Genomic DNA, 20,663 nt, shown 5'->3' with positions numbered 1-20,663 from the left:
TTATTGGAGGGATTGAAATTCAGCATTTCTATGCAAATGTTGTACAACAAACTAGAGAATATGACATGATGAATTTGGTTGATGTTACAGATGATAGAGGCATTTTAACATAACATTTTAGCGATTAAAAGTGACAAGATTTTGTAGGTGTGGTTCTACTGATCAGTAATATTTAATGCATTTTTGGTCATTTAAATGCATACGGTTATTTAGTTTGGATTGAGACACAATATTTTGTAGGTGTGGCTCTACTGATACTGTTTTTGTGAGAAAAACAACATGAGCTTAACAGCATGGCGCCGCCGCCAAGTGTTAAACATGAACGAGCATTGTTAAACTTTGTAATGTGAAAACGGACCATTTCTGAATAATTTGTCATGTTTGGAATTTAAAATCTTTGCACGCATATATACATCTGCAGAAAAGTTTGTTTCACCGACAAATGGCCACTAGATGGCGAAAGACGTGAACTGATGAGGCCAAATAGCCCCGATATGCTTCATCCTGTGAGCAGATAACCTGTGTGATAGCTGAAAAGAGAAAAGTAATATTTACTGTAGTCCTGCTAAGTTAACTGTGGAGGCAGCTCCTGTATTTGGAGCATTTACCCAGTCCTGGTGCTGCAGTACATTCCTTCCTTCCTTCCTTCCTTTCCTTTCAGGCCGCACCAGGAGGTCTCATTATTCAATAATAGACTCAGCCTCATATTCAGGTTCAGGTGGATTAGCTGAGGAGAAAATAGGAACTCGTAGGAGCTTGTGTTGTTTAGCTCTTCTGCTGAATAAAACTTGATTTTCAAACCCAGAATATAAACCCATAACCTGGTCTTTCCTTATAAGAAACAACAGGAAACGACATGTTTATGTTTTTGTATCACTTTATTGTGAAGTATTGCCATATTTTCAAACTCTGCTCTTTCATTATATTTGTGCAATATTGAAACATAATGAACATGTTTTAAAAAAAAAAGAAGAAAAAAAAGATTAATAGTCTGTTTATTAACCTTTTTGTACAGTGTTTTTGTAGATGAGTTTTGTGGGTTGTTAAAACTATGTTTTATATTTTATTACATATGTTGCAGGGCTATTTGTATACTACACTTCTGATTCATGACATACAATAACTAAAGAACATATGAGAAACTATTCTGATTGTCAGCTTTGACATATGCAAAATCCCTTGAGCACATAGGTGTGTCGACGCAAACTAATCGAACAAACTGAACAAACATTTCTCAGGTGAGCTCTTGAGGGTGCCGACTACGGGTGCCTCAAAGGAAACAGCTAAGCGGGACAACCTGAAACAGGTAAACACAGGCGGTGAACGGATGTGTTAGAAATAGCCATGACATTTCCATCTACAGTCTCCATACCTGCAGCTTAACTACATCAATATATTGACCGGAAGATAGATGCATAAGTTTGTTGCCCCTGAGGTTATAATCCTGATTTCCTTCTAAAAGGCGAGAGGGCATCATGCACCATGGCACAGACGGATGCGGGCAGAATGGAAAATTACAGGTCTATAATCAAAAGTGTGGCAGACAGGTATGGAATCGCTCCAGCTCTCATAGCTGGCATCACCTCCAGAGAGTCCAGGGCTGGAAATGCCTTAAGTGATGGCTGAGGAGACTACGATAGAAAACCATACAACGCCTGGGGACTGATGCAGGTTAAAACAAAGTTAACTGCTTTACTCGCATCCTCTTAACAGAGTCCCCAATTACAAAAAGTGTTCTGCAATGAGTGCTGTGAAAAATGAACATAATCCCAAACAAAACCACAAATGATATCTCCGTTTATTGCACTAAGTGTGAACTTTAAATAAAACCTCTGGATCACAGATCTGCAGAGGGTAGGGACATAATGTGGGGGAAATCTCCTATACACCGAATCATCTTCAGGAGTGACATTCATTCTTTTGATAACAATCAACATGATGACATTTGGTCCTTTTTGGAAGAGAAAAGAAAGGCTGCCAATGTCGCCTCGGCTGTGTGAGTCCGAGTCAGCCTAAGGTGCAGTGCAGCTCCTGGTGCTGCCGGAGGTCTGCTCGCTGCTGGAAGCCGTAGTGGCAGCGAGGACAGCGGTGGGGCCGTCCGTCGCTGTGTTTCCGGCTGTGGGTGATGAGGTTGGAGCTCTGGCTGAACGCCTTCCCACATATCAGACACACGTGGGGCTTCTCTCCTGGCACACAAACACAGCACGAGTCATTGAAGGCAGAGGGCAGGACGCTGCAGGCCGCGTCCATTAAATGCTGCTCTGACGGGTTGATGGTTTTTCCTGACAGTGACGCGTGGCGCTTTAAATGACTGCACACTTTACCTTACATCATTCAATCGCTGGTTTGGTCCAACGGACATAAAAAAATAAACAAGCTAGTCGATTTACACTGACTTAAAAACATTTGAGAGGCTGGCTGTTCTCTTCAACAAATAGTTTGACATTTTGGGAGTGTGAGAGGAGAAGATTGATGAAGTTACAGCCACCAGCTGGATCGCTTAGCTTAGCATGAAGACTGGAAACAGCTAGTCTGGCTCTGTACAAAGTCAAATCCAACCAGCTGTGCACTTACTAATTCATATGTTACATCTCAATTGTCCAATCAGCTGACACAAGTTAAGCTGGACTATCCCTTGGCCCAGATAAAGTGACAAGACAACAAAGGGAGGTATGAGAAAAGGGCGCCGGCGGTTCAGTTTGATATTTGTCAAGTGATGGCAGCCCATTGAAAGCAGCCAGTGCACCTACCGGTGTGTATGAAAGTGTGTTTCTTCATGTCAGACTTCTGGTGGAACCTTTTTCCACAGTACTGGCAGGGGTAGGGCCGCGTGTCCGAATGTATGAGCAGATGAGTGGAGAGGGTGGAGGAGCGCTTGAACACTTTCCCACACACGGTACAGCCGAACGTCCTCTCCTAGAACAACGGCCACTGGGGTTATGGAATCAGAAGTGTTGAACCTCATGTGTGCATGTAAGGGTTTATTATAATGATTATCATCATCATCATCACTGTGAGACTGTAAGATACGGGAGCAGAAATGTGTTGCCGACCTTGCCCCTGCATGGTGACCGCTCAGTGTCTGTCCTGCTGGACTTCACGTGTGCTGGTGCTCTGCCTCCATGATTCTTGCATATGTGAGTCTTTAAACTCGACAGACACGAATATATCTGCAAGACAAGACAATAAAATTAAAGAGATAAATCTGGTGAAACTAGTTAAATATGAACAAAAGTTGACATTTCTTGGTACTTTTGACTTTATATTGCCCATTTTTCTCCAATGTTTGTTCAGTTTCCAGTTTTATCATTTACCTAACGGTCTTACCCCGGCTATAGTCAACTCATATTAAAACTCTGGATCCTCATCCATTTAGCCTAGTATATGTTCCTCAAACCTGAGGCCACATTAATGGGGAGTTTATATGATTTGACAGCACCACATCCACCGCAATTACGTTCATTTCATCTATCTCAAGTCGTTTCTTCTAGGTTTCCTTTTCACTTGAGCTATTTGTCTTCGAGCTGATACACATTAAAGTAGGTCTGTGTCTTGATCCTTCAGAGTTATTTTTGGTTGAAGAAGTACTCTGTAATGGAGGGGTGCCGTACATTTGGAGCACTGATCTTCGAGCAGCCACTGCTCCTGGTCTTCCTCAGGATGTGATGGGGCTGTGTCAAGTCTCCCAGGCCCACAGACAGTTCCTCTGGATATCCTGAGATCACGCGAGGTCTGGACCATAACTCTGGCGAGGGAGGGCGAGACTCCACTTTCTCCACGGGGCTGAACGTATTGGTGATGACGGGACTGCAAGGCTCAGCAGCTCTACAGTCTGAGTACAAAGACAGACAGGTTGACTGGCTGCTAGTCACGCAACACACTGAAACTCTGGATTGATACACTTATATCTCATCAGAAGAAATAGCTCATAAAATATCATACAAAAATGGACAAACTAAAACTTCTGCGCTTACTACAAGTCATTTCATTTTTTTAAGTGATCTAGGAAGTGTTTTTTTTAAAAGTTATTATCTGTCTGTAAAGTCATGCTTGTGATGAAAAATAAAAAAACTAAAATAAACAGCTCATCACCCGTCATAATATTTAAAACTGAATGGTTGAATGCGCTTACTTCCATCAGACGGGCTGGCAGCAGGAAGGTCCTGCACTGCGTTATTATCTGGTGTTCCTGACGTGGAGTACTCCAGGGAAGTATCCCGAGACCCTGCCTTTTTCCCAAGGTGGTGCAGCCCTCCGCGCTTCACCAAGAAAGAACGAGGCATCGCTCGACTGGCAAGAAGAACCGCTCAACACCCAGAAATCTTAGTGATCTAGAGGTTTAAAAAAACAGTAGTCAATAGAAATGTCAGCGTCAGTGATGACACGCCAATGCAAAGCTAGGTTTCGTTTTTTATTCATACAGGTTGGCACTGCCTTTGTTGTCACAACGACCAGATACATATATGTTGCCCATCTAAATCTTACTGATGGCAGCAGAACTGTTGTTAACTATGACATTCAAAAGTGTGTTTCCTGCTGGAATTAAACAATAGATTAAACAACAAAAACAACAAGTATTTACTTCAGTATCAGGCTTTTCACTCAGTTAAGTTAAAGTTAGCCTTCTTGTTTCTGCCTCTGCTCTTTGCACATCTGGATTCAGGCAGTTTTCCTCCTCTCTATAGTTCTTGGACAGGATGCTGAACTGTGATCTTGGCAGATGTTTGCACACAGGGGCGCTCTAGACAAGGTTTTCTTCTCTTGTGTGTTTTGGTTTGATAATTGTTCCCTATGCTTCCCCAGTTTATCGGTTGATTCGTCACATTCGACCAAAAAACTCTTTCTTTTGGTTCAATCTTTTACATTTTTTTTAGAACACCAGTCGGCTCTGTGAAAAGGACCCGCTCAATACGTTTATACAAACGGCATATGTTACCGTAAGAAAAAAACATTCAGATTTTCAGGAGATTTTTTAAATTAATATAATATTACATTTCTGCCAATAGATCCCGTGAAATGCGACACACTGTTCTTTTAAGTCAAAGTACCAAAATGTTAAAATGACCTGCATTTAAAATTGTATCACCAGTAAAAGTACTCGTTCTGTAGAGAAGAAAATCCCGGTGAATCATACATTACATTGTAAGATTGTTAATACAGATGAAATACTGTATTAGCATTTTTAGTTAGCCCTTTAGTTTAGCTTTTTAAGTGGAGCTAGTTTAAAAACAACTTTACATACTTTTAGTTTGTTTAGATCAGTGGTGCCAAACCTAGGGTTCAGGCCCTTCAAAGGGCCATGAGGTAAATCTGAGAGGATCATAAAATAAATAATGGGGAAGGAAAAAAGAAAGTAAGCTTTTGTCCCACAGTAAACATCAGGAAAAATCAGTGTTTATTTAAAATGTGTTTATTCTGTTAAATGTAAAAAAACAACAAAAAAAAACTCTTCGAGTTTTGATTTAACCTGCAATTAGAAGATAGTTTTAAGAAATAAATATGCGAATACTCACCAGATTTTTACATCCCAGAAGTTCTTCATAAGGTCACAAACTTCACACCAATAATTCAACTGAGATTGAAGTCTTCTGAGGCCATGAGAAGTCAGTGTCTCACATGGGAGGTCAGTGTACGCTGAGGTGGATTATAAGCCGTGTTCTCTCCGGGTCGGTGTGATGAGAGCAAAGAAGGACGAGGAAGTGTTGTAGCTGTGACACCACGGAGGCGACAACCACACTGCTTCCTCACACACAAACCAAAAAGCTGCACACTGACAGCAGCACTAAATCTGTCCAGAGCTACTTCTAAACAACCCCCCCCCCCCCCCCCAAAAAAAACACACCACTTTTTCATTTCAGGTGCAAACTGTGGATGGTTGTGTTGCAGTGGTGCACAGATTAAAGTAACCACGACATCACACTGATCTAGAGAAGAGACAGACAGACCGTGAGAGGGGAAGAGGGTGGTGGACGACGTTGCTGGAAATTCTTCAGAAACTGTCGACACACTACGTTGAAACACTTGTTACGAAAATAACCATTGAGGTCTGGTTTAAAATAAGCCGGCTGATGAAAACTAACCGAACATTTATGAGAAAAAGACACAGCAAAAGCAAATGTGAATAAAGACATTGAGGTGAAAAACTATTAAAAAAAAACAAAAAAAAAACACATGAGCCACATGAACATAGGCAATGCTTATTTTGACTTTATAAAGTCCAAATACACTGTCCTGCTGCGGAAAATACTCAACATCTGAATGTGCATCACGCTGCAGTTCTTAGCACGTTTGCTCCTGTTTACATTTGGCAACGCCATCAGCCAGTTGTTTCAGGGAATTACTGAGCCTTTTAAAAAAACATGTAAGAATAATTTAATTTCCAAAAATAGTCAATGTCTTCAGTAGAAACAAATGGGCTGAGTAGAGAAGTCAGAGGACGTTGAGAGATGTGCCAACAGACAATGGACATAGAGACGCAAGGCGCAAATCACAGATGGAAGACACCGGGAACAAAAAAAACTCTGAGTGACGAAAGCTTCACAACGGCCAAGCGTAGGTTGCTTCACTCATCTGCTTTTCTTTGGTAAAGGACGGCTTCAATTACCCAATGCTAAAGGAGATAAGAGTGGAAGCAATGAGGCATCTTTTCCTGAGAATTTAGAGAGTTCAACCAACTCTTATCATGGCTTATCATGGATGCTTACTTTTGATTCTGTTAGGCACGGCCCTGAACTAAACAGGCCTATTCAAGTAAAGCCTTCTCAAACTGAAGTGGGAACACAAAACTACGTCATGCAAGGCAGCCCCAGCTCAGGCCAAAGAATAAAAGGTCAATACATGGAGAGATGTGTCAGACAATTTCATTCTGGCAGTTTGGAATGAGTGTAATATCTCCCATTATGTAAATCTAAAATACTTTTAGCACACAATTTTGTAATTTGAAGCATACCATGTTAATTCTGTAAAATGTCACCTTACGTCGCTGTTAAACAGCATTTTGACGAACCAGTCAAACACGTTGACCCAGTTGCAGCTTACTCTTTCGTCTGAACGAGACACGTATTAGCACGTTAGCTACGTCAGCTAGTTAAATTAGCTATGCAACAATTAGTTGCACATGGACGCTAATGAGTCCAACTACTGGTTTTTGTGGTGCAACCTGTTTGTATGTAGTGACGATTAAATCTCAGCTTAGTGAAAGGCTTAACAAAACCCAAGTTCCAGGAAGCTATTGCTCAACATTTGACTGAATACAACCAACCCAGTAATAACCAACAACACCACTGCAATCAGGCTTTTGCAAAGGTGCATTGTCAAAGTTTATTTTGTATCATTCATAAGGATACAGAACACTGAAATGTATTTCCTTTCCCCCCCTCTCCCTCATCATACTGGAATTTATATAATCTTTACTGTCATTTAATATATTTGTTAACAACATCAGTTGAAATTGCAAGACAGAAAGAGAGGGCGGGCGGGGTTCCTGGGTACGATGCTGCGGACAGCAAACAGCCGTCACAAACGGCACATGAATCGGAGAAATTAAACACCAGACGAACCAGGAAGAACTCACATGGGACACACACACACACACACACACACACACACACATACACACACACACATACACTGTTTAGCACGGCGTTGTCTTATTTCCCGCTTTTATATTCTGGCGGGGGGGACGGGGACGTGCGGACGTTCCAGTTTCAAGATGATACATCCGGAGCAGCACAGTGTGATCTTTTCCGTCCACACATAATTCACTTCATATCGCATGGCGGTTTGATGACGGGCTGCGGTGACGAACTTGCCGTTGGAACCCTCGTTCAACACACATGAAGTGATTTTTCATCGTGTGTCAACCTGCCGACCTCTATGGCACGTTACGATGTTTCATCATTACCACGCATCGTGTAATGTTGTTAGCAGGAGGAACCAAAGTACTGATGGTAATTATACAAAAAATTATGTTAAAGATGAGCTAGTACCTTATTCCAAAGTAATTTACAAACATATCAAAAATGTTTTGTCACAGTAGATTTTGTTGTATTGAGACAGTGGTGAGAACAGAGCACCATCACTGAACAGCAGTGTACAGATGTGAAGTAACAGTGTACCTAATGTGTTGTATGAATCCAGATTAGGGTTCATTTTGGGATTCCCAGTCCTTCTTACGATCACTTTTTCCATTTTCATTGTTTGGACTGGATCCCAAAATGAAAAGTTAGAATCCGCAAGGTTTCAGTCGTGGTGCATCCGGCACCGGCTGTGGTTGGTGGCGGTAATGGCTAACACACTTTGATAGTCAGGCTCCCGGAAATCCTTCTTCAACATTTCTTTTTTAATGTCAGAAATGCAACCAAACACACTCCTCTTTTTACACACCGTTTGGATGAAGAAGAGGGTCGACCGACAAAGTGGGGTTAGCGAGCCACTCTGACAGAGTACACCGGCACCTTAAAGAACACGGTCAACTACGTTTACCCCGACTCATGATCCAATAATGCCTTGTGCATTACATCACCCTTTTCCTGTAAATCCCTCAAGGGAAAGACGGACGTCACCGTTAACAATGAAAACCAGAGCATACAAAAGAAGTAAATGCATCGAATAGACAAAGGTGATGGAACTATCTCCAGGAGCATAACTAAGAATTAGCAGCAACTCAACTGGAAACCAACGCTCCATTTAGTCAGACGATATCCAAGACTGTGTGCGGATTTCAGTTACTACACCCGCCAATGACCACTAAAAGGCTGTTATTTGCAACAATACGGTGGGCAAACCAACATCCTCTTTAGCTCTTTGATGTCCATCAGTGGAAGATCCAATTTCCTTATTTCTCAGGGGACAGCAGTACTTCTCACCGTTACCGTTCCTTCAATTGTTCTGCACGATGTTACACAAGAAAGTAGGCGTTTAGACAATTTTAACAACATCAGTCTGTGGAGTTGGGATGAATAATCTTGGAGCGTAATACTCTGGTAATATCAAGGTGAAGAGCTCAAAATAACAAGAAATGATCCCACCAATTCATCCATTCATCCACACCATCTCTCACTGCTTAGTGTCATGAGGAGACACTTTCTCTGTAGTGCAAAGAAGCAGATCCTGCTCTACGTATGACACCCTGTTTGATAGAACAACACACTCATCAGCTTCAGCAAGACTTGACTGACAGTGAATACAGCTCTAAATCTTATCCATATACTTTATGCTCCGGTTAAATCGTATATTTCATATCTCTCCATACATTTTACACCCTCTTTGTTTTCTACACATAATATATTAATGTCTGATATGTAAAATATTTTCCACCCACACGCTCCTTGTTGGCATCCTTACGATATAAACCGCTCCCTCAACCTTCATTGGCCCATATGCTGCAGTGTTAGCTGTTAGAAAGTGATATGAGCAGGTTACCTGGTTTTTCTTTCGGCGCGTGTGGGACTGATAATTAAAAAAGGAACCGTTTGACATTTTGGGAAATACACTGAGAGGACTGATGCACCTCTCGTTTCCGCTACAGCCAAGAAACGCTTATCTTAGCTTAGCACAAAGACTGGAAACGAGGGGAAACCGCTAGCTAACCTTATCCATGTACGATATCTTACAATAAGTCTTTTCTAGACTTTAGTCTTCACAAGAAAGAACAAGGTTTGGGAAACGATCATGGTTTAGGTCGAAAGAACTATACAGAATTGCCGTTATTAAAGTACAGAAGTTACATGACGAATGTATAACCACATGTTCTCATGGTTTTCACACGGGACACGAACAGTGGGGGAAAGTTCGGTCTTGTTGGAGCCAGCCATCGACCCTCGCTGGTTCCCGATCACGTGGCCGATATAAAACATAATTACACGGGTTGTATACAGTACCTCACCTTGTTTTTTACGAGCTGGTTCAGCCTCACTTGGTCTGACATGACTGTTAGCTTATAATGCTAAGCTGATTCAAGTGAATCATAGCCAGATACTGCATTTTATTTGCATGCATATTTCACACTACTGAGTCAGTACACAGACCTTTTTCTACCAGTGCATTTAGCATTATACCACTTGGCCAATGCAGTTACTTTAAAAATTGTGTAAAAACAAGTTCATGTGCTGGATTTCTTTCCGTGACTTGACACAGGAAGTCAGTGCGCGGCTAACGATCTACCGACTGCAGCTTCATGTCGAACAGACAGATAGGAGAAAGGTGTCGATCGTCTCATGTAGTTCTCAGCAGGAGAGCGAGTGAAAGTCCTGAAACGTCAAACGGTTCCTCTAACTCGCACGTAAACAATGATTATGCTCGGTTTGGAAGAAAATGGTCCCCATCATCGCTGAACGTTAAGAATCTTCAGGTTAGGAAGCCGGACAAACTGCTCAGTCTGTGCCGAGTTAACAGGAGGTTGCATGTTCACCTCACAAAGATTACGAAAAAAATAAAGAAAACAAATAATGGGAGGAGTAAATCCAAAATCATAGCAGCACATTTCCGTCTCTGAAACACTCGGGTGTCACAGTAAACCTGTAACAGGCGACTAGTTGGCACAAAGGACGGTGTAGAAAGTTTGGCCTCTGTCGGTATCTCTACACTCCTATAGTTTCATATAGATATATAAAATATATTCAAAAATATCAAAATAAATTACAACATATAAATAATAATAATTAAAAAAAGATTTGGCAACATTGAGTTTCTTCCTTCCTTCTCTGGGTTATGGTGAACACGTTTTTTAACATGGCCTGTTGTATTAACTTGCTTGGCGTCACACATATTTAGTATGTTAAAGTAACACAATAATGAATGCCATCTTGTGATATCCCTCGTGGGTACGTATTCCTACACTGCATCTCTCTGTCTCATACTCACCACCTCTTTTCTTTTCAACACTCGGTCTACTGAGAGGTAAATGGATGGCTGATATAGGTATCTTTTTCTTTTTTTTGTGCGTTTCTTCCCAACAAGAGTTTAAAAAGGGAAAAGAGAGGATATTTATATCTGAACCAGTTAGGAAGGAGAGTTGTATCAGGGTAGACAGAGCAGATAGTGTGTCAAGTGTCTGTCACTCATTTTTCAGGAGAGAGTCATTTTCTGTTCACCCAGGTTTCGCTCATGGTTACAGTCGCAGGTCCCGTGGTAGACGACGAGCGGCGAGAGTCTTGCTGGTCCAGCGTCAGTCCTTTTTGTTTGGTTGCATGACGCCTCATTGCGTTTGGATTGTTTCTGGCCCGGTTACGCGCGGGAACAAGGAGTGAGGCTTTACGTTACCTCCCGGTCGGGGGGGGGAAAAACAAGGGATGGGACAAGGTGGGGAAACAAGGTGGAGGAGACGGTAACAGCGGCGGGGAGACAACATGAGTGGTGGTCAGTGGTCCGATCAATGTCGCTATCGAGTTAAAGGTAAACACTGGAAAAGCCGAGGAGGACTGGATTGGATAATACAGCCCCAGTTTGCAGTAGCAGTCCCGTCCTGTAGCTCGCCTGCGTCTCTTTAGCTCAAACAAATCCAATGAAACCCTCACACCCTACTCTCCAGGTCTCAGTTGTCCAGAGCCTCTGCGCACACCATGCCGCCGTACAGCTGCTGTGGGTCCGGATGCGTCAGAGCCCGCTCCTCCGCCTCGCTGTCCGTGCTGCCCTCGCTGTCGAGGCGGGCAGACGGGTGACACGGGCCGGACAGGCCGGGGTAAAGGGTGTTTGGAGGCAGCGGGCTGGGGAGGAGGTCCTCGTCTGAGCTCAGATAGTCTCCCTCAGCGGAGGCGGGGCTAGCCAGACACAGATCTTGGTAGTTGGTACTTCCTCCTCCGCTGCCGACCCGGTGGCTGGTGGCCGCCTTCTGCCCTCGCATCTGCCTGATCTGAACACAAAGAGGAAGGCAAAGGCCTATTTACAAAGGCATTATTGTGTCTTTTATCAACAATGTGTTCGTTACCCGTCTCTGGCACTAAATCCATTCTTTCCTTCAAAAAAAAAAATCCAATTGTTTCAAAATGTAAATATGTTGGAACAGGCTTTTTATTGTGAATGTTTATATTTATTCCCAGCAAAACATCTGCCCCATTCTCATCTTAAAAGTACACTGTAACTGTGTTGATGTTTTGAACACAACGGCAGCTCTCAACTGACTTGCTGATTGCCATTAGGGGAACATAATACTTGAGTACATAACAGTAACAGGTTCAATAAGTCAATAAAATGTGTTAAATCGGTTAGATGAGCCCTTTGCAAAAGCATTAAATGTCAGATGCTGGGACTTTTTGTCAACAGGTTGTTGGGTGTGAAACGACCCCCACAAAGTGAAACCCACTGACCTGAATCCTCCTTCCAATTTGAGGTTGTGCAAACAGGGCACAGGGGTCTTTACAGCTAAAGCTGAGCAGTGGCGGTCTTCCACCTGCCTCTACTGTCAGGTGGAAGACCTACATACAAAATGTATAAAAGAACATTTTAAAAAGTGTGTGTTTGCGTGTTGCTGCTGTCCCGTTGTCAGATGACAGAAGTTGTTCTTGCCTGACAGAAGAGCTGCCGCCAGTATGATCGACGACTGCATGCTGTCTACATGTTAGCCTTGCATCATGTACCACAGTGACTCATGACAAATCTCAGAGGTTTTTGTTTCCCCTTATCACACACACACACACACACACACACACGCACACGCACACGCACACGCACACGGGCTGGCTGCAGGGCAGAGGGGAGGGGAAACCGGTGGTTAACCAATGGAAATGTTTTGACTGCTCGGCAAGCTACAGCCAAGAAGAAAGAACACAAGTCCTTTTCTCGCCTGTTTGTTTAAGCAGGTTAGTTCATATCAGTGTCGTATCGTGAGGCGTGAAACCATCTGCGCTATGTAAAATCTGTCATCATGTATCATCACTGTTATTATGACTCAACCGTACGGGTTTACTGAGATTTCTCTGAAAGGTTCACTGCTTCCTCGGCTGTATGCACGCAAGTTTCGGTCTCATATTTAAGAAAAAACCGCTGCTTTGAAAAAAGAAAGGTGGGGAAAAAAAGAAGAAAAGAGAGGAGCAGTAAAGGGCAGGGCAGTCTCATCCTGCCCCCTCATTTAAAAGTTTAAACCTTTCCCCCCTTGTCACGCACTGCAACTCTCTGAATGAACAAGCCCTGAGTGATAGTTTGGCAAAAACTCTTTTCAGTATCCAAAACAGAGATGGAGGGGCAGGGAGGTGGGAGGAGGCATCAGAAGCTCGAGACGTCGTTGAGTTATAATCAACCCATGAAACACTTAAATGGAAATAAATAGAACTGGAGTTTTAACTCGTGTTTATACCCGACAGCAACAGAGCGGGGGAACTACAGCACGGCTGCGGGAAAAAAACACAAAACAATCTTCTTAATGTCACACACTTGATCCATCTTTTAGGATTGAATGTTCTCTGTGATATGAGAACGCAGCAGAGGTCCGCTCCTCATGAGAAAGACACATCAACACAACTGAGTGGGCGCGGCTGGGTGGAAGTGGTGTTGTGTAGATGAACAAGATTATTCTGTGGTGGCTGGGGAAGCTACATGTATCCGCGCGCGAGTGCACGTGCACACGCACACACACGCACACACACACACACACACACACACACACACACACACACAGACAGACGCACACACACACACACACACATTATGCCATTTTGAAGCAGAACGAGCAACATTCTTGTTAATAACTTTGTCAGTTATACAACTGTAACCCTAATAAATCATAAGAACATCGAACATAAACAAACAAGAAACATTTGGGGACCGAACTACATTTTAAATCATTCTTCACTGGGTAAGTTTTCAGGCTCCAGACATCTGAATCTCCGGAAGCTGAAACATTCAAACAGGTCTTTTGTTGAGACTTTGAGAGGCTGCATCCGCTGGTTGGAGAAACAACCGACCAATCAGAACTAGGTAGGTGGGGTTAAAGCCGATTTCACGAGCCAACATTTGGTCCACTTTGATCGTACTCTGGAGCCAAATCAATCGGTTTCGGTCCGCATCGGTAAATCCGAGCGCTGTTCAGACGAGGAAGAGAAATTCCTTTATGCACGCCGCTCTGCAAATCGTTTGTGTTTAGTTCGGTCCGCTTGAATATGTGCACTGTGAAACCATACCAGACTAAATAGAAAACACAAATCGAAACTTGGAAACACAAATCGAAAGCCTAATTGCAGTTCATTTCAACGTAATATTTATCTTTATGTGGCACAAGGTTTTGCCGTTAAATATCATGAAATGGAACCCAGTGAATGGTGCCGTTTGGTGCCAACCTCGTTCTTGAGCTCGGTGATCTGGTCTCGCAGCTCATTTATGTACTGTCTGGAGTCTGAGTGGTTCAGCTGGCCCTGGATCAGCCCTTCCTCCTTCTGGAAAACACATTTCACACACAGAGGGTTAAAGTCACGGTTTCTTTATTGTTACAATGTTGCTCAATCGATCATCTGCATGAAGACGTCAACATCTACAAGCACACATTTTAGGCACGCACAATTCTTGGAGGCATGAAGGTACATAAGCGCACACACACGCACACACACATGCACACACACACACACAAACACACCTGTATCTCAAGATCAGCAATCTTCTGCCTGAGCTCGGCCATGGCAGCCATACTGTCTGCTTCTCTCAGTCGCACCGCCATCACCTCCTCTTTGCTCTGCATTGTGTGAGGGGAGAGAGAAGACGCCATGTAGAGGACAACAATATGTTGGATTTCAGTGATGGATTTAACAGTCTCTCTCCCTCCTGCCTTGTCTTCCATCTCTCTGTCCTTTATACATCTTATAATATCTTTTTATAAAGCTGGACCAGAAAAATTGGGCTCTCCCCATGCATTCTTCCTGTTCCATCTCTCCGCTCCTGCCAACTCATTTTCTCTCTCTGTTTATGTCTTCTTTCCATACAGACCTTGCAGTCGGACTCTGCCTGCTTCCTCTTCATCTCGGTAAGCTGCGCCTGGAGAGCTTTGTTCTGATTGGCCAGCATCTGGAGCCGGTCCTGCAGGGCGGAGCGTTCCTGATCATTGCGACCAATCAGCTTGCTGTGGATCTGGTTCTGGAGTCAGGGAAGGCAATGGGGGAGAGTGAGGAGGGCTCCGACAAAGTTCAGGTTTTAATCATTAAAATGATTTGGATCCTGATAAATAACAGCAATGAATCATTTAGTCTGTGAGATGTAAGATCAGAGCCTAAAGTGACATCTTGGAATGACTTCAGGTCTGACCAACAGTCCAAATCCAAAGAATAATAATTGTAATTCACGATGATGAAGTGAAGATGCAACCAGTGAACAATAGTAAAAGACTTCAAAAATTACTTGATGACCTACTTTTCTTTAAATATTTTAATGAAATATTTTAGCATTACTTATATAAAAGATGGACTGGCCCTGTGCATTCCTAAACAGCACCTTCAAGGTGTGTGTGTGTCCTCTGGGACAGACTGACCTGGCTCTCCAGCTGCAGAGCTTTGAGTTTGACCTCTCGGAGCTCAGCCTGAGCCTGAGCTTCCCTCAGTCGGACCGTCATCAGCTTATCCTGCAGCTCGTTCATGGCGTTCTTCTTCGGGGACTCCTTCCAGTGGCCGCCACCCGTGCTGCTGCCGCGGGACATGTGGTGCTGCGGAAATCACAGAGAGTAGCACAGGTGTGTAGCTCTCCTGCCACTGCATGCACACATGTATGCACAAAGGTGGTCTATGAAAAAAACAACAGCAGGTGTGTGTGTGTGTGTGTGTGTGTGTGTGTTTGTGTTACCTGCCAGCGCTGGTTGAGCTCAGTGACGGAGTCCTGCATCTCTTTGAACGAGCGCAGCGTCTCCAGCTCCCTCAGCTTCATTTGCTTCAGCTCCTCCTGCAGAGCCGCCATGTTGTTCTCATCGGGCAGACACGTGCTTCTCTGGATGAGAGATAGATGTTTACAGTTTAAAATATGACCGACTAACAACGGCTCTGTGAGGCTGTACTACTACCACAATAACTGATGTCAAGTCAGTATAATACTTGCCAAACATTACCATGTATTACCATTTAATCAGTGTGTGAAGGTTTGCTAATTAGCACTAAACAAACACTTGAGGACAAACCGAATGACGTTAGTTGTGCAGGTATTTGGTCACAAATAAAACTTTTGACTCACTAGATACATTTCTAAGGGGGACATGAATGTCTGGATCACATTTCATGGAGATCCATCCATGATCTATTAAGTTTACGGGAAAGTTTACTCAAAAGCCCAGATGACGTGTCAGCAGATCACCAAATACTACATTCAAACCGGTAGTTCAAATTATCAGTGGTGGACCGACTCACCGACAGACAGACAAACAGTTTCTAGAATATAAAATTAAAAATTTAAGAAGCAAACGATACCAGAGCCCCATTTCCTTTTTCTATCTTTCAGTTTTACGTGACAGTAAAATCATCATCAAGGGGAAGCAGAGCTGTTGTGTCTCAACACTTGTGAAGTAAAACCGAAAGCTTTAAATGTCACACAGGCCGTTGTTCGGAGTGACTTCAACACGTAAGCGCTTTTGTCGACTTCACAGCAAGATGCTGTGTGACACGTTCGCAGCTGCACACGCCTGCTGTCTACGCTCATCTATCACACAATGTTCCCTCTCACACACACACACACATGAAGATGAGTGTCTGTTAAGGTCACCTTCTCCAGGTCCAGGACCTTGTCTTGCATTTCCTTCATCGCTCCCAGCAGTTCGGCCTCGTGCAGCTTGGACTGCTCCAGCTGGGTCTGCAGATTGCTCACAAACTGCTCCGAGTACTGAAACAAACAAGGCTGGCGTTACAAAACTGACACGGTGTGACACAATTGTATTGGCATACAGATATTTACTCACTACTGGGAACATTAGATGGACGGAGGGGCCGACTGGCCTCGTTTGTTTTGTGACAGCCGTACGCAGGCTAGTTGCCGTACGCAGGCTAGTTGCCGTACGCAGGCTAGTTGCCGTACGCAGGCTAGTTGCCGTACGCAGGCTAGTTGCCGTACGCAGGCTAGTTGCAGATGGTTTACTGGGTAGTCACGACTTCCAGTTCAGCTTAACCACAGAGCGTCAATTGTTGCCGCTGTATCCCTTTCTTTCCTTTCTTCCGCTAGTGCTAATGAAGTGTTTCATACACTGCCACCATTCCTAGATCCTTGGGTGACATTGGAGAAAAGGTTTTCTACATTTGAGGAAGGCAGCAGGAAACTTGCAGCAATACATTTGACGCTGCTGCCACAAAGACAAACCAGAGCGCTTGCGTCATGTCTCATTTCTGTCCAAAATGGTAAACTGCTCAAACTGTTTTAAACCGTCTCAGCTGACTTTTCAAATCAGCACTTTTTAAAAATGTCTGTATCATAACCAGACTTCAGAATATGTTATGAAGAACATGAAGTTGGTATGAAGCTTCCCCACTGACTCAGAGTGATGTCAGCGAATAGAAAGCTACTGTACATCTTCATGTCGCCACATCAAAGCAGAGAGAGCTGAGTGGAAAGATACTTTCCTGCACGGTAAAATACAAAAGCTTGAAATATGGCAAGTACATAGCGTGCGTAAAACTCTCTGATTTGTCATTATGTGCGTTTCAGTGTTCGTTATCAAAGAGGACAGCGAGTGTCTGGAGGTGTGTGAACTCTGCCTCCGCCCTAAAGCATACCCTGCTTTATGGTCTATTTGACTCTGATCGTATTTGATGAAATGATCATGCAAGAAAAGAGACTTGAAACTAGAGATTTAGACCATAAACTGTTTACAAGTGTAACTGTAAACATGTTTACAATGTTTGATAAATCAAGTGAGAAGTCATTTTCTCAGACTTCTTTTTGAGCAACACAAATAAAAAAATTTATGAAACAAACCGTACTACAATCGAAAAATAAATATTATTCGCAAAAGACCTGTTCGATCTTTATCAGGTCGTACACATTGTACAATGTCTTTATGCATTTAGACAGCTGCAAGTTTCACATTGTTTGAGGTTGTAGTGGTTGTTTGAGATTGAAGTGTTGGCTGAACTTATAGACCTTTTTCTGGACGGAATTTCGTTGACAGTACGCACCTTTAAATGCAGGTAAAAAAAAACGAACAAACTGCCCTTACAATGACAAACTCGGTCGGTCTCATGGCGGTGAGCTTTGCAGGGTTAGTTCATGATTAAATCACTCATTTCCTCTGAGCGTCAAACAGAGACATGACTGCGTCAGTCAGAAATGAACGGAGCTGCTCTCGATTCCTAATGAGGAGTCGGTCCACACGGCCCGCATACAGGGGCTCTGAACAACCCTCCACTCGTGTCGCTCAAAAAACAAAAAGTTTACCGACAGCAGGTACTAGAACATTTCCATTTGTTCATCATAGCTGACATGTCGAGTCACCTTCAGAATACATGTCTATGAATCTTTTCTCAGACATTTTCTTGATGGGAAAATCTTACAATTTAGTGGTTTGTGCAGTTTGAGTCTATGTTCCCTAGAGATGATGATACATTTAAATGAGACACACAACACTCTTAATATATAAACAAGTAAATGAGACCGTAAAGTAGTGTTTTCCTATCGTTTAAAGTAAATGTTGTAAATGACTCAATCTGTGACAGTTGGTCCTCTGCTGTGTTAGACCTGAACAAGCTCAAACAGGTGTGATTTTGTGCGGCTGGTGTTGCACACATTTAAACTTCTACAAATTTGCAGAAGTGCAATAAGTTAATTCAAGTCCATCAGTGGCTGCTCTGAATCTGATATCCAGTAAGAGTAACTAACCAAATGCTTTAAGTAGGCGCCAACCTCCGGGTTGGAAAAGTGTACATATTTTGTGTGGTTTATAATACAAAATCGTATTTGTATAACACATATCAAAACCACTGGTAATGTATTTCTCAGGCAGACATGAAAACAAGGATGCAGCTACACACACATTCATGCATGAATAAATATAATTATAATCACATATGAATAAATCCAAACATCATCCGTAAAATACAAGTAGACTACAGATCGGAACTAACAGGAAGTATTGTATTCTGTAACTTCCTGTTAATACTGTGAAGGCAGCTGAAAACTGTCCGACTTGATAGCAGTTTTTTTTGTCAACGCCTCCCGCAGCGACCGCTGCTCTCGTCTGGATCCCAGGCGAGGCGCAGCTCTAACGAACGAGCCCAGAAGAGCTTGAACCTGCATTCTCTCTAATGGCCACCAGGAGGCGGCTCCTCCGGTTGCAAAAAGAAATCTGACTCTAGAGAAGTCTATAAACTTGATTCATAGTAAACATTGTAAATAGGAGTTCATGGTCTCAATGGCTGGTTTCAAGTCTTCTTCAATACAGCATCATGTTCATTTAGTCAATTATGGTCCCAAAGAGTCAAAGTATGATTGACAGGTCGCTACCACAATGTTGTCCGGCATGGGAGTTTTCTGTGTGTGCGTTGCAGCTTTAACTCTTTCACAGTCCGTGAAGGTTAATTGCAAGTCACCTAAAAACAATTGTTTATATTCTTTTAAACCAAATCACAATCAGCTTAAAACCATGTAAAGCCTGACATCAAATAATATTTAGAAAATTATGATTTATTTGGTATTGAAGTGTTTATTGGTCGTTTCATCGAACAAATAAAAAGATGCATTTTTTTTAATTTCCAAATGTGATATATTTTTTCTATCACACTTGATACATGAGGCCTATTTATCAATGTATCGATCACAATCATTTTTATTTTAGAAACAAATACAAATTATGTCCATTACTTTTGGAACAATTCAGTTGGTTTGGTTTTTATTTTCCCCCAAACAGGAACCTTTCTATTTCACATTGTGGCAGGCAAAAAAACTGTTTCTGTCCTTGTTTAGGCCAAGATGGACTTCACATTTCAACACTGTTCCTTTTTGTCATCGAAAAGTAAACAACAAACAAATGATTGTTTACTCTGAATTTCTTTGCCTGCAGTTTATAGGAAACATGGCAGAATACATGTATACGATTGTGTGTAACAGCTCTCTGAGGAAAGAGCGGGTCACGTTAATTACGTAGAGGTCTCTGAAATCCCCAAAGACGGCTGTCTTAACTCGGCCTGGAGACTGGGAGCATGGTAACATGAATCCCTCGTTGGAAATATGTGAGGGAAAATGATATTCCGCCTGCCGCCACGGTCTCCGTTTTGGAACCATCCCGTCTGTTGTGCCCACAGTGTTTGTGCACAGACTGTGGGTTGGCGTTTACCTTCTGCTGCTGCAGCTCTCTGATGGTGTCCAGCGCTTTCTCCAGGCTCTCGCTGGCCGTGTTGCACTGCTGCCTCACCACGGCCAGCTCCCGCTTGATCACGTAGTTCTCCTCCGCTTCCTGCGCCCTCGTCACCTGACCCTGAAACAGCAGGCCCGGAGGGACAAGATCAGCTGCGGAGTTTCAACTCAGAAACGCAGACTATAAACCAGTTTCAGTGAAAAAGGGGGTCGTCTTGGGCACCCAGGGAACGTTATCCCGCTTAAGGTGCTGCGTGGTGCAAAGCGCATACAGCCCTAAAGGAAGAGTTTGACATCTTTGGGAAATTGTCTCATTTGCGTTTGTCACAAACTGGACCGCACGGACAAAATGAGCGGTTTTAACAGTAAAAAAGGGTTTATTAGCTCACAAAAAAATCAGACCAAACCGAGATCTTGACACCAAC

The 20,663-nt window shown here is 43.0% G+C and overlaps 2 protein-coding genes across 3 annotated transcripts in view; both read right to left on the bottom strand.

The window, feature by feature from the left end:
• Positions 1 to 999: 999 nt before the first annotated feature.
• LOC137795023 (zinc finger protein Gfi-1b-like) lies at positions 1,000 to 4,283 on the bottom strand. Its single transcript, XM_068592235.1, has 5 exons — positions 4,133 to 4,283; positions 3,612 to 3,832; positions 3,054 to 3,170; positions 2,751 to 2,916; positions 1,000 to 2,186 (listed from the first exon to the last, which is right to left on the bottom strand). Exons 1-5 carry the CDS (start codon positions 4,281 to 4,283, stop codon positions 2,008 to 2,010), a joined length of 834 nt encoding a protein of 277 aa, XP_068448336.1. The 3' UTR covers positions 1,000 to 2,007.
• A 3,009-nt stretch (positions 4,284 to 7,292) lies between these two features.
• The window catches only part of evi5l (ecotropic viral integration site 5 like), a 32,875-nt gene continuing 19,504 nt past the window's right edge, over positions 7,293 to 20,663 (bottom strand). For both annotated transcript variants that reach the window (XM_068592373.1, XM_068592374.1), the window contains 8 exons: positions 20,219 to 20,359; positions 16,663 to 16,779; positions 15,757 to 15,897; positions 15,449 to 15,619; positions 14,911 to 15,057; positions 14,564 to 14,659; positions 14,271 to 14,366; positions 7,293 to 11,851 (listed from right to left, as the gene is read on the bottom strand). In XM_068592373.1, the coding sequence (XP_068448474.1) occupies positions 11,534 to 11,851; positions 14,271 to 14,366; positions 14,564 to 14,659; positions 14,911 to 15,057; positions 15,449 to 15,619; positions 15,757 to 15,897; positions 16,663 to 16,779; positions 20,219 to 20,359 (1,227 nt within the window). In that variant the 3' untranslated portion in view covers positions 7,293 to 11,533. The remainder of the gene's footprint in view (positions 11,852 to 14,270; positions 14,367 to 14,563; positions 14,660 to 14,910; positions 15,058 to 15,448; positions 15,620 to 15,756; positions 15,898 to 16,662; positions 16,780 to 20,218; positions 20,360 to 20,663) is intronic.

Source organism: Clinocottus analis, unplaced genomic scaffold (genome assembly GCF_023055335.1).
Source record: "Clinocottus analis isolate CAN_PGR_092001 unplaced genomic scaffold, fCliAna1.0.p SCAF_27, whole genome shotgun sequence".
Taxonomy (NCBI): Eukaryota; Metazoa; Chordata; class Actinopteri; order Perciformes; family Cottidae; genus Clinocottus; species Clinocottus analis.
Note: the sequence above shows the minus strand (reverse complement) of the source record. Positions and strands in the feature narration are given on the sequence as shown.

Bases quoted from the DNA above. Each gene is read 5' to 3' on its own strand.
- LOC137795023 (XM_068592235.1), bottom strand. From the start codon at position 4,283: ATGCCTCGTTCTTTCTTGGTGAAGCGCGGAGGGCTGCACCACCTTGGG. The intron at 3,833-4,132 runs GTAAGCGCATTC...CTTTGTACTCAG, and splicing joins TGCCAGCCCGTCTGATGGAA to ACTGTAGAGCTGCTGAGCCT. The intron at 2,917-3,053 runs GTCGGCAACACA...CCGTTGTTCTAG, and splicing joins GGTCACCATGCAGGGGCAAG to GAGAGGACGTTCGGCTGTAC.